The sequence below is a fragment of the Alexandromys fortis genome, unplaced genomic scaffold (genome assembly GCF_014885135.2).
Source record: "Alexandromys fortis isolate MF-2015 unplaced genomic scaffold, M_Fortis_MF-2015_v1.1 scaffold_252, whole genome shotgun sequence".
NCBI classification, from domain to species: Eukaryota; Metazoa; Chordata; class Mammalia; order Rodentia; family Cricetidae; genus Alexandromys; species Alexandromys fortis.
The window spans coordinates 1,577,683-1,591,441 of NW_026068127.1; the positions used below are offsets into that span (position 1 = coordinate 1,577,683).

At 41.1% G+C, this 13,759-nt stretch overlaps 1 protein-coding gene across 1 annotated transcript in view; it reads left to right on the forward strand.

Annotated features, from left to right (window-relative positions):
• The window catches only part of Rab10 (RAB10, member RAS oncogene family), a 60,165-nt gene extending 47,038 nt beyond the window's left edge, over positions 1-13,127 (forward strand). The window contains exons 3-6 of the mRNA XM_050125842.1: positions 2,532-2,670; positions 6,029-6,118; positions 6,683-6,784; positions 10,673-13,127. Of these exons, the coding sequence (XP_049981799.1) occupies positions 2,532-2,670; positions 6,029-6,118; positions 6,683-6,784; positions 10,673-10,756 (415 nt within the window). The 3' untranslated portion in view covers positions 10,757-13,127. The remainder of the gene's footprint in view (positions 1-2,531; positions 2,671-6,028; positions 6,119-6,682; positions 6,785-10,672) is intronic.
• The last annotated feature ends 632 nt before the right edge of the window (positions 13,128-13,759 follow it).

The window sequence follows — 13,759 nt, forward strand, 5'->3', positions numbered from 1 at the left end:
TTTGTTTGTTTTCTTCTGTTGCGATGTGCAGTGCTAGAATCAAACCCAGGCCTCCTGTGCACTGGACAAATGTTCTGCCTCTGAACTACACATTCCCAGCCTTTCTAAAGACTTTTTGGAATGTTGGTTTGCAGAGCTGAATTTAGTTTTGTATCTGAGTTAGGGGTTCAGCTTTGCTGTTTTACATGGGAATATAAAGTTCCAGAAAATTGTTGGAAAACTTACTCTGCATTTAAGTGACTGGAAAATTGAAACAGAGCAACATGAACTTGAAGATCACTATTAGAAGGATGATTGGGCATGCCTGTAACTTCAGCATTTGGGAAGCTGAGACAGGAGGATTTGAGGCTAGCCTAAGCTTTATAGCCAGTTCTCTGTAACCCTAGATGACATGATTGGCTGTTTGGAATTTTGCTTAGTGATTAAGATACAGGGAAAAGAATGGCTATCTAGTTGACAAGAAAGTTACTGGAAGTCTTTTGAAACATAGTCTCTCTGGATTTAATAAAAGGAATGTAACTAGAGTTGGATGAGGGGACATGGAAGTGTGTGGCTCAGTGCTTAGCCAAGTGGGAGATCCTGCTTAGGTCAACCCCCAGCAAACACATCCCTGCCCCTCCCATGAATTAACTGACAAAGATGTGGAGAAACAGCAACTACAGATAGTGTTTTGTTTTGTTTTGCTTTGGTTTGGTTTTTCAAAACAGGGTTAGAATAAAAAGAGCCAGGAAGCTGGTTCAGTGAATAAAGGGGCTTGCCACCAAGCTACAACTGAGTTTGATCCTGTGACCCTCAAGGTGGAAGAAGAGTAATCTCTCCCGAAAGTTGTCCTGTGACCTACACACATATATCAGGGTATACACATGCCCATCAACATATGTGTGTATGTATATATATGTGTGTGTGTACACATATATACACATACGTACATATATATGTGTGTACACACATCCAATAAGTAAATATAATTTAAATTTTTTTAGATTAAAAATGGTATTTTTTTGTTTGTTTGTTTTCGTGTATGTATGTGTACCATGTGCATGCCTGGTGCTTGTAGAGGTTAGAAGAGGGTGTCAGATCTCCTAGAGCTGGAGATACAGGTGGATGTGAGCCATCTCATGTGGACTGGGAGCAGAACTTGGGTTCTCTGCAAGAGCAACAAGTATTCTTAACTGCTGACCCATATTACTAGCCCCAACGTGTACTAAACACACAGAGAACTATTTATACTTACACAAGTAAGTGAAAGGCAAGAGCGAAATCTGAATTCTGTCTTAGATAATACTAAATGTCAAGTTCTGGTTTTGCTACTACACTAATTCATACCTTTGGATACGTTTATGGGCCAAGCCTGGTGGTGCACACCTTTAATCCCAGTAATTGGAAGGCAGCGGCAGGAATCTCAGAGTTTGAGCCAACTTAGTCTATGTAGCAAGGTCCAGGCCTTGCTACTCTTCCAGAGGACCCAGGTTCTCTTCTTGCACCATATGGCTTACAGCTGTTCTCCCTTCTGGCTTCTACTGGCACCAGGTATGCAGACGTTGTACATACATGCATGCCAGCAAAATATTTAAACATGTAAGATAAAAATAGATAATTTTTAAATTAAAAAAAAAGGTGTCACTCGGATGCCCTCTTCTGGTCTCTGAAAGGCACTAGGCAATCATGTGGTGCATATTTATTCATGTAAGCAAAAACCATAAAATAAAATAAAGGTACACAGTTAAAGAGGGATGAGAGAGGGAGCTGGAAAGGTGGCTTAGTGACTGAGCACTGGCTTGCTTCTCTTTGGAGGACCCAGGTTCCATTCCCAGCATCCTCATGGCAGTTCGTAACTATTTATAACTCAAGTCCAAGGGCATCTAATGTCCTCTTCTGGCTTCCATGGGCACAAGGCAAACATGTGGTACACAGATATACATGCAGGCAAAGTGCTCACAGAGAGAAATAAAAATAATTTAAAAATTTAGTAAAACGAGGTGGAAAGCGGAGGAGGAGGGGATGTAGCACAGTGGTGTGATGCCTGGCCAGCATGTGCGGGACCATAGGTCAGGCTACAGAGAGTGAGTTAGTAAACAAACGGGTATCTTTACAGCTTTTGTAAATGAGTCGTGGTCTTTAGATGATCTACGAATTAAACATGCTTTTGTGTTATGTTATGGAATTAACTGAATAAAATGGATTCAGGAGTTTTTATATGACTAATGGGTTTACTTATAATTTCAAAACATTTTTCTCTCTTGCTACTGTTTTCTTTTTCACTCAGTATGGGTAGGTCATTAGCTGCCTCCATTATGAAGTGTGGAGCTGGTTGTTCCTGTAATGCCAGGCTGGGGCAAGCCTTTTTTGATTACCTAGCAAGTTTGAAGCAAGTCTGTCTCAAATGAAAGTTAAATGAGTGCTTGTTCTGTTTTTCCTTTGTGGTAAATCGTGAATTTTAATCTATTTTTTTGCTGCTGTCCTATTTTGTCCTTTATTTGTGGTGTAGTGATATTAAAATGCTTAATATAATTATTGACTGTTTATTTCAGGGACACAGCAGGCCAGGAGCGATTTCACACCATCACAACCTCCTACTACAGAGGAGCAATGGGTATCATGCTAGTGTATGACATCACCAATGGTAAAAGTTTTGAAAACATCAGCAAGTGGCTTAGAAACATAGATGAGGTAAGACCTAGCAGGTGCATAAACCCTCTCCCCTTAACCACCTCAGTAGTTTATCTTAAAATTTTGTTCAATAGTTCTGTATCTACAAGATAATAAGAATTACCAGTGGTTTTTATGATGCTTTTTTCTAAATTATTTGTTTCTTACTGAATTTTTATTGAATGATTTAATTTTTAAAATTTTATTACTAAGTTATAGAAAGGTTATATTGTTTCTAGACATTTTGAAATGTTTATGTATAAAGACAGTAAATCTTAACCAAAAGGAAACAGTGCCAAATGCATGTGAAGCTAACAATTTTGTGTAAGCTGAAATTACATATCAAAGCATATCTGTTCATTGCTAGAGCTTTGAGACTTCCTGTTGGAATTGTTATTCACACTGTATTGCTGTCCTTAACATTTACATTTCACTAGGACTGACTTTTTAAAGCATGCTTTAGCTGGATATATGAAGCAGGGTAAACTACCTGGCTGTAGAAATACTCATGGAAAGGTGCTTTGGCCCAAAGATGTTAGTTAGCCTTAGCCGAATTCTTGGGAGGCTTAATCTCATGTTCCTTCTCTAAAACAAGGAGATATTTGTGTGAGGTATGCTGGTGTATGTGCATGTGTGATATAGGGCCATGCATGTTAGGGTATACATGTGGGGGCCAGAAGACAACTGATTCATGGTACCAGGCTGACACAGCAAGCCCCCCCCTCGCGCCCCCCCCCCCCCCCCCACCTGCCTCTGCCTCTCAAGTGCTGGGATTAAAGCCACCATTACCTGGCTCACAGCAAGCATCTTGATCCACTGAATCATCTCATTGGCTTGAAGCTCTGTATGTGGTTTACGAGTATTGTCTGTTTTGTGGGTGGCCTTTTTAGTGTCTTTTGAGAGAGGTCTCATCTCAGACTGGCCTTGAGCTAAAGTCCTCCTGCCTCTTGCAGTTTATGTACTGCTAGGGAGTGAACTCAGGGCTTCCTGTGTAGTAGGCAGGAAGTCACCAAGTGAGCTAGCTGCAGTCCTGTTCACTTTTTTTGCATACTTGGAAAGCAGGAAAGAAAAATGAGGTCACCTGTCACCTGATGGGACATGAGTTGAGAATGCTGCTCCATTCCCAGAGTCTGTGTGAAATTCTGCCAAATTACTGCCAACATAGTAAAGTTTACTGTGTAGATTCCCTACAAGGAGAGACTTTTCTGTATGAAGACATTCCCATTAAAGGATTTAAAATAATAGTGACCCATGTTTAAGGTCTTGGCATATATGAGGCATATCAAGTATAGCCTTCCTCCTTTCCCAGGTATTAGCTTGTAATTTTCTGGAAATTTTACAACTTAAACTTCATTTACAATGAAAATGTCTTAGCTCCCTGTACAATGCTTATGATCTGTGGTTTTACCTTACCAGTCTGTAATTGTATCCAGTGTGTCTCAGCAACCACCCTATGATGTGATGTCATTTACAGAAAAGGGGGGTGGTAATAGGTGGAAAGTCCCATCAAAAAATCCCAGGCATGGCGATGTATGCCTTTAATCTCAGCACTTGGGAGGCAGAATCAGGCAGATCTCTATGAAGTTCGAGGCCACCAAAGCTACTAAGTGAGACCTTATCTTAAAAAAAAAAATATTAAGGGCTGGAGAGATGGCTCAGTGGTTAAGAGCATTGCCTGCTCTTTCAAAGGTCCTGAGTTCAATTTCCAGCAACCACATGGTGGCTCACAACCATCTGTAATGAGGTCTGGTGCCCTCTTCTGGCCTGCAGACATACATAGAGACAGAATATTGTATGCATAATAAATAAATATTTAAAAAAAATTAAAAAGCCACAAATGATATATATAATGGTTGCTACGATCTTAAATGTAACTCTTTTTTTAAAATTATTTATTTATTTATTATGTATACAATATTCTGTCTGTGTGTATGTCTGCTGGCCAGAAGAGGGCACCAGACCTCTTTACAGGTGGTTGTGAGCCACCATGTGGTTGCTGGGAATTGAACTCAGGACCTTTGGAAGAGCAGGCAATGCTCTTAACCACTGAGCCATCTCTCCAGCCCTTAAATGTAACTCTTGAATCATGCCCACAGTTGGCTGGACACAGTTCTTTCCCCAAGTGCCTCATTTTCTACTAACTTCTGTGCTTAAGTATATGTTAAAAATCTCTTAATAAACTTCTGTTTTGTTTTTCACACTCATTTGTCCTGGATTCTCTCTTTTTAAACAATTTTTTTTCTTTACTTATAGAAATATACCTGTATGAGTAAATACTGTGTGTGTGTGTGTGCGCGCGCGCGCGCGCGTGCATGCGCCCACTGATGCCAGAAGAGAGTATCAGATACCCTGAAGCTCAAGTTACAGGTGGTTGTTGTGATTGACCTGGTGTGGGTGCTGGGAACTGAACTTGTGTTGTCTGGAAGAACAGCAAGTGCTATTAGCTGCTGAGCCATCTCCAGCCCAAGATGAGAGAAGCTGTTTTGCCAGGTTATGCTGCAATTCTTTTCTGCAGTGAAATTAATGCTACCCCTTGGTTGCACAAACGTATTGGTTTAGATTTTTTGATTGTTTGGTTTTGGTTTGAGTCTTTAAGTCGGGGTCTCACATAGCCTAGGCTAGCCTTAGCTCTCTGATCCTCCTCTCATCTCTGCCTCCCAAGTGCTAGGATTACAGGTATGATCTACCCCTCCTTTTTTTTTAGATCTGCGTGTATGAATGTTTTGCCTACACATTTGAATGTGTGCCATTTGTATGCCTAGTGCCATGGGTCTCAAAAGGGGCCTCAGGTATCCTGGACATAAGAGTTACAGATGTGTGTGAATCACCATGTGGTTGCTGGGAATCAATCTGACTTCTCGGCAAGAGCAATAAGTGCTCTTGGCCAGTTCTCCCCCCAGGCTTAGGTTTAATTTGCTGAATGAAGAATTTTTTAAACCTTATTTATATATAGTGTTCTACCTGCATGTATACCTATAGGCCAGAAGAGGGCACCATATCTCGTGATTGGTGGGAATTGAACTCAGAACTTCTGGAAGAGCAACCAGTGCTCTTCTGAGCCATTTCTGCAGCATGAATGAAAAATTTTTAATGCTCTTTTGATTTGTAAAAATTCCGGGGGGGGGTACTGAGAAGCAAGTGTCAGCTGTTTTTTTAGGTATTTTCTTTTTCTTAGCTTTGGTATAGATAATTCGGTGGTAATTAGGAAGAAAGGAAACTTGAGCCCATGTGTGGGTCTGTGTCCCTGCCCTTAGACATGCATGCCACACACACAGATACATGAAAAAGAACATGAGTTTAAGAAACATAACTGTCATATTTAGAAAATATTGTCATAATTTATGTCAGTGTGCAAAAGTAAACTTTTATCCTGTTTCAGCATGCCAATGAAGATGTGGAAAGAATGTTACTAGGAAACAAGTGTGACATGGATGATAAGAGAGTTGTACCTAAAAGCAAGGGAGAGCAGGTAAGAATGAGCCGTGGTGGTGACAGCTCTGACCGAGTGGCTGTGGCACTGCTGTGGTCACCGGGCAGGTCTACCAGGCCTTACATGAAAGTGCTTGTTGGAAACAACAGCTTGTCCTCTGAGAAAATACTTTCTACTGCATAACTAACATGGGGGCAGGGCCACATCTGTGCCTTGTAGTTACTCTGTGTAAGCTATACAGAAAAGCAAGTCAGTGATGGTTTTTGTTGCAGTTGTTTTAATCTTAGAAGTTAATGAAATGTGTCAGTTATTAAGATTCTGACAGCTGATAGCTAAGACAGGCAGGTGAAATTCAGTACATCATGCCAAACTTCTAACATAGTTCTGATTTAGAGTATCTGAGATGAACCCCTACGGTGGAGAGGGCTGCTTTTATTACCTAGTTCTCTTTTTAAGGTCTTGACTCATAAAAATGGTCTGTGTTACATGTTCTAGTTGGTACCCTAGCTTCAGAGTAAAGTTGTTATCTCCTCTAAAATGTTACTGCCACTAGTTGGCAGTCCATATTTACAGTTGCATGACGTTATTTTGCTTCTATTTTAGATTGCAAGGGAGCATGGTATTAGGTTTTTTGAGACTAGTGCAAAAGCAAATATAAACATCGAAAAGGCGTTCCTCACATTAGCTGAAGACATCCTCCGAAAGGTAAGTTCCTTTCTGCACTGACACTTTTGAATTTTTTGACTTGGTGATAGTGGTAGTGGTAGTTTTTGTTTTTGTTTGTGAGAGGATCTTACACGTACCTCTGGCTGGTCTGCTACTCTTGTTCCTTCTGTCTTAGCTTTATGGATGCTGGGATTACTCCACTACTTTCTGTTCTTTGTTTCTTTAAATATAGTATTCACATAGTTTGAGTTTTGGTGCTATTGTTTCTAAAAGATCACCTTTTATCACTATTTGACTCTCCAGAATGAACTAAGGAACTTAAAGTTACATGTCTAGAAAACATGTGGCAAGGACCGGAGAGATGGCTCAGAGGTTAAGAGCACTGGCTGCTCTTCAGAGGTCCTGAGTTCAAGTCCCAGCAACCACATGGTGGCTCACAGCCATCTGTAATGGGATCTGGTGCCCTCTTCTGGCATGCGGGCATACATGGAGGCAGAATGTTGTATATACAATAAATAAATCTTTTTTTAAAAAAAAAAAAGGAATGATGAGAGGGGAGAAGCACACCAGTTGGCTATTCAAAACAAAAGGTCAGCCCTGAAAACATGCATAAATAACATCATACAGACTGAGCAGGTTATATTTAGGAATAGATTAATGAAAAAAGAGACCATGGGGCGGTTTGGAGGAAAGAAAAGAGAGAAATGATATAATTATATTATAATCTCAAAAAAAAAAAAATAGAAAACATGTGGCAACATGGAAGAGGAGGCAGTCAGTGGTCGTGTTGGTGTTCACTACCTGGTCTCTGTTTCACACGGCTCCCCGTACAACTCCCTGTGGTCGGTGTGATGTTGGTGATGAAACCTGCAAAAAGAAGCAAAATTGGGGCTGAGAGTGTAGATCAGTGTCAGCCTGCAGGTTGCAACCCCTTTAGCAGAGCTCTATCTCCAAAAGTATTTACATTACAGTTCATAACAATAGCGGAATTACAGCTGTGAAGTAGCAATGAAAACAATTTTGTGGTTGGGGTCAGCACAGCATAGGAAGGCTGAGAACCTCTGGTCATTCGTGGAATGATAGATGTGGAAGGCCCTAAATTCAATCTCTAGCATTCAGAGAATGAGGGAAGTGTAGTATAAATATATGAAGGCTATTTTTAGTGTGCTGGGCAGCAAAAAGCAGGTTAGAGCCAAGCATGATGGCACATGTCTAATCCCATCACTTAGGAAGATGAAGCAGATCGATCATATGTTGAGGCCAGTCTGGGTAATAAAGAAAGAGATCCCATCTCAAATTTTAAAAAAAGGTCCAGTGGGGCTGGAGAGATGGCTCAGTGGTTAAGAGCATTGCCTGCTCTTCCAAAGGTCCTGAGTTCAATTCCCAGCAACCACATGGTGGCTCACAACCATCTGAAATGCGATCTGATGCCCTCTTCTGGCCTGCAGATAGACACACAGACAGAATATTGTATACATAATAAATAAATAAAATATTTAAAAAAAAAAAGGTCCAGTGAAAGATAATGGTTTCATTTAAAAAGATTATATGATACCAAACAGATAATATTTCATATAGCAAAGGTTACATGTATCAAAGGAAGATCTGGAAAGGTAGGTTTTTAAAAAAATCTTTAAATTTGTGTATGTTTTAAAGTGCTGTTTTTGTTTTGTTTCTTAAGCATTAATTGTTTGGCTGAGAACGCAGCTTGGTGTCAGAACACGTCTTTGTCATGCTTGAGGCTCTGGGTTCTCCACTGGCGTAGTCTGCATAGTTTCAGGCCAGCCAGGATATGCAATAAGATAACCTTATCTCAGAAAAAAAGAAGAAAATTATAGCTCTTTTATACTTGAAAATGCCATGGAAACCTACTTTGTAAGTTAATCTGTTGAAAAGATGAGAAGGAATGTTTTAAAGCCAAGTGCATTGGCACACTCTTTTAATCACAGCATTTGGTGGCTGGGACAGAATTGCATAGTGAGTTCAAGGCTAGCCTGCATACCACAGTGAGATCCTTTAAATTTAAAACCAAAAAACTGCTCAGCATAATGGTGCGCACTTTTAATTCCAGCCTGATCTACGGAGCAAGTTCCAGGACATTCAGGGCTATATACATAGTGAGACCCTGTCTCAGTAACATCATCATCATCATAATTCCCCAAATTTAAAGAGTCCTCTGTTCTGTTGGGTTAGTGCCCTTTTCCTGGCCGAGAGCCAGATTAAAGTCTGCTTCTTAAACTGAATTCATATTGCGACTCTCAAGTGTGTTACCAAGAGATGCCCCTTTGTCAAGATCTACATGGATCTCGCTTAAGTGAGAGAAAGCTGGACTGAGATGCAGGAATAAACCTGAGTCACACCCTGGGAACCAGAGTTCCTGGAGAAGGTGAACTCCTGTGCAGTTGTGTTTTCTTGGTGTGGCCTATTTGAGTTGCCTCTTTATTTTCTGTGTATTTTCCTTAAAAGCTGTTCAAGGAGTAAAGGCAGTGGTCAGGAAGCTCATGGGGTTTGGACAGTCTTATTAGTCTGCACCTTGGTTCCCTGATGTTTACAGGTACAAGCCCATCTTGAGACAGCAAAAATAAGTCAGACAGGATTCTCACTTCAGGTTTATTAGATGTTCTGAGGGCTCCTGGATTTTCCCTTGTTCTGCTAAAGATCTTCACTTTTAAATTATTTCATGAAAGCTGAGTTCTCAGGCACACCTTAGCCTTTAAAGTTCTGTTTATGATGTTCTAAGAATCATATTCAGGATGTTAGAGAAAGCAGAATGATATGATGGAGAAAGCCACTCCTAAGAGTTAACAGTCAACATTTTGGTATGTCCTTGGAGCTTTTAGAAAGTTTTGCCCACCCAAATTGCATTTTGTCCCTCTCCTCTTCCACTTACTCATAATTGAGATTGCCATTTTGTTTGTTTTTCAAGACAAGTTTTTCTGTGTAGCCCTGGCCATCCTGGAACTTGTTTTGTAGACCAGATTGGCCCCGAACTCACCAGAGATCCACCTGCCTCTGCCTCCCAAGTTCTGGGACTAAAGACATGCCCCACCACCATGAAGATGGCCTTGTTTAAAGCACTGGTACAGTAATATTAACAATTCAAATTGTTTTTGTCTGAAAAGGCAAATAACTGAACAGAGCAAGGCTTTGGTGTCCCTAGTGTCAGATGTGATCTAACAATGGTTTTTGTGAGTTATAAATTACTATGTTTTCAGTTGGAGGGGCAGGGTTTGCACAGGTTCCACAGCACACTTGTGGGGCTTAGAAACAGCTTGTAGGAGTTGGTGCTGTCCTATTTTAATGTCCCAAGGATCAAACTCAGTCATGAGGGTTAGCAACAGACAGTTACACACTGAACTATCTTGCTTGCCTTTCAAAACAAAACAACAGATCTTGCTGTGTAGCCCAGTTCTTCATTTTCTGCCTTCTACTTTCTGGGATTACAAGGATGTGCCACCTCACCTGGCTTAATGATCCTAAATACTAAGTACTAATAGTTGAGGGCTAAGAGACGCCAAACCTGTTCAGAAGAGTTAGTTAGGCCGGGCAGAGGCAGGCGGATCTCTGTGAGTTCGAGACCAGCCTGGTCTACAAGAGCTAGTTCCAGGACAGGCTCCAAAGCTGTAGAGAAACCCTGTCTCGAAAACAAAAAACAAACAAACAAAAAAAAGGAGTTAGGCAGGGATGGTTTGAAATGCTTTATAGTAAGTATTGCCCAGAGATATCTGTCACTCTTCACAGAAGAAACACCAACTAAAGGACAACCAGAAAGAGTTTCCAAGTTGAGACTTTCATGGGGAAGGGACAAGCTTCTCGTGTGACTGTTGCCTTTTGTTGTGTAACTGATATTGATGTGATTCTTCCCGTTGAGTCTGTTTTCATCCAGGCCAGTGTTTCCTCATGGCTTGCTTCCTTGTGTTGTTGCAGACCCCTGTAAAAGAACCCAACAGTGAAAACGTAGACATCAGCAGTGGAGGAGGCGTGACGGGCTGGAAGAGCAAATGCTGCTGAGCACTCTCCTGTCCATCTGTTGCCATCCACCATCCGTTTCTCTTCTCGCTGCAAAATAAAACACTCTGTCCATTTTTAACTCTAAACAGATATTTTTGTTCCTCATCTTAACTATTCAGTCCACCTATTTTATTTGTTCTCTCATCTGTGACTGCTTGCGGACTATTATAATTTTCTTCAAACAAAAAAATGTATAGAAAAATCATGTCTGTGACTTTATTTTCAGATGTACTTGCTCAGCTCACCACTGCACTTCAGTTGTATTATAGTCCAGTTCTTATCAACATTAAACTATAGCAATCATTTCAACTCTATTCTGCAAAATTGTATAAGAATAAAAGTTAGAATTAACAGTTTTATTTTGTACAACAGTGGGATTTTCTGTCATGAATAATGTGCTTGAGTCCCTATAATCTGTAGACGTGATAGCAAAGAAACAAAAGCCAGGAAAACACTCATTTTCGCCTTGAATCTGTATGTGGGGTTAATTTTGTCCTGTGCCTTATGTGGAAAGGAACTTCTTTGGTTTATCTTTTTTTTGTTTTGGTGGAAGCATGTGCAGGAGACATTTCATCCCAACATAAACCTGTTCAGATGCTCGCGGTGTGCTCGGCTGTAACTCTGACAGTAGTTAACTGAGGACAAAGGGTAATGCAGAAATGATACTTGATTTGCAGTCTCGTTTCCAGTGGCCTTGATACTTACACCGATTCCTGCCACCAGGTCCCCTGGCCACTCTGTCCCTGCGTCTCATCTTTCTGCATGCTGCTTTGTTTGCCCCACTACTCCTGGTGTGAGTTATTTAAAGATGAAAGGTTTGTCGAGTTTAACATAAAGCACTGATTTACCTTGCTACGTAAATGGAAAGATAAATTCTAACTGCCTACTATCAGATGTCAGTTAATCGGTGTTGGCCCCTCATTTACTCTCTCTCCTAAACCTGTCCCGCTGTCTGACTTCTGTTCCTCTCCCTCCCTTTGCCCGCCCTTCCTGTCTATCCACTGAGTTTATGAAATGGAAGAGTTAATTGCATGCACTAGTGTTTGGAGGGTGTTGTGGTTTGTCTTTCTAATTAGGTATATATCCTATTCACTTTCCTAGAATAAACTTCTTAACCTGAATTTGAGTAGTCTCCACTCTGGCAACTCCTCCAGCAGTTTCATAGCCCAGGAAAGACTGGTTTTGAAATAAATGTGAAGAACAGGAAGGAGGAGTGGATCTTAGTGATGTTTGCCAAATATATTGAGATTTGGCCTTTGAAGAACACTTCAGTGTTAAGTTGTCTTTACTGTAAGATTTAGAAATACATTATAATATTATTAATTTCAAGTCCTCTCTTCCCATCCTCTCAGAAAACTCTTAAGACCATGGACTTTTAAAGACTACAAAGGACAGCGAAAGGCTTCTCACATGAAGCTGAGATAGAGCTCTGGCTTTCTGACCCTCGCCTCTCTTCCTCTTTCTAGTTTGGCTCCATTGCTTCTCATTAGGACAGGGTAGGCTAAGTTCCCTATGCTGCTAGCATCCTAAGATGATACCTTTGTGGAAATAATTGTGAATAGCATGATTCATTTCCAGCAGAGGCTGAGTTTAGGACAGCAGCTTCCATTGAAAAGAGTTCTGTGACACGCATCTTAATGACCTCTTGGCTCACATAAACAATATAGGGACATATCTGCTAAGAGACCCATGAATTTTTCAGATAGTGCCCTGAAGACAGTTTTATATGCCTCACTGGTGGCTCTTAGTCCCCCCCCCACACACACACTTGACTTTATCATTGTTTACTAGTAAAAAGCAGCATTGCCAAATAATCCCCGTTTTTCCACTCTGAAACATGCAATGTTTAAGCTTTTCAAGTTGTAGGTCAAACCTGCTGTCGTTAAGTCCTTGCTGTTTGTGTTGCTTCCCTTTATCTGGAATGTGGCAGTCGCCGCTTTACTTTCAACCCTCTTTAATTCTTAATTCAGTGACTTAAGGTTTGGAGCTACACACTGGGATTTTGGCTAACAGACTGACAGTTTTGTTGTTTGCATAATTATAATTGGCATTGTACAGAGAAAGGATATGGCTACCTTTTGTTAAATCTGCACTTTCTGAATATCAAAAAAGGGAAATGGAGTATAAATCAATTTTTGTATAATCTGTTTGAAACCTGAGTTTTATTTGCTTACTATTAGGGATTTGTCCCCTTTCTGTAAGTCTCCTGGGATCCTGTGTAGAAGCTGTTCTCATCAAACACCAACAGTTCAGTCCATTCTCTGGTACTAGCTACAAATTCGGTTTCATACTCTACTTAACAATTTAAATAAACTGAAATATTTCTAGATGGTCTACTTCTGTTCATATAAAAAGAAAACTTGATTTCCAACTGTGTGGTTTGGTTTTCATTTATTTTTAGAGTTGGAGGGTTGCTTCTGAAAACAACACAGGAGAGCATCCTGTTGAGCTTGGTGAAGATAGGAGGGAAATGGTTTTGTCAGCATTTGGGAGAACTGTAGAGCAAACTTCTAAACCACGAGGAGCTCTGGGACATAAGGCGAAGTCATCCTGATTGTAGGATGACTGCCCTGGTCCTCTCCAGCTCACACTAGTTCTGTGTGCCAAGGGCCGAGTTGGAAGCAGTGTTGACCCAGGGCACCCAGATAGGCTCTCGGTCCTGCAAGATGGTGCAACCGTGTTTAGACAGCCTCAGGAACCACGGCTTGTCCTTGCCCGAGTGTCGGCAAAAACAGTGCCTAACCCCATGGTAAGCCTGGTCAGTAAAAGAGTATGGCTGCTTGTCTCTGCAGAAGAATCATGCACAGATGCTCACATGTAGTTTCTGAGAGTCTGAGTGTTTTCAACGCTGCCCCGCCCCTTTCTTCGTGACTCCCTGCTAGTTGTAGGAGTTCCACAGCTGCCTGAGGGCCTCCAGGCTCCCAAGCTGAGTAGAGGTGAAGGCAGGGCGCGGCACAGTATACGAAACACAGAACGAGCTGCTCCAGCTGGACTCTTGTCTGC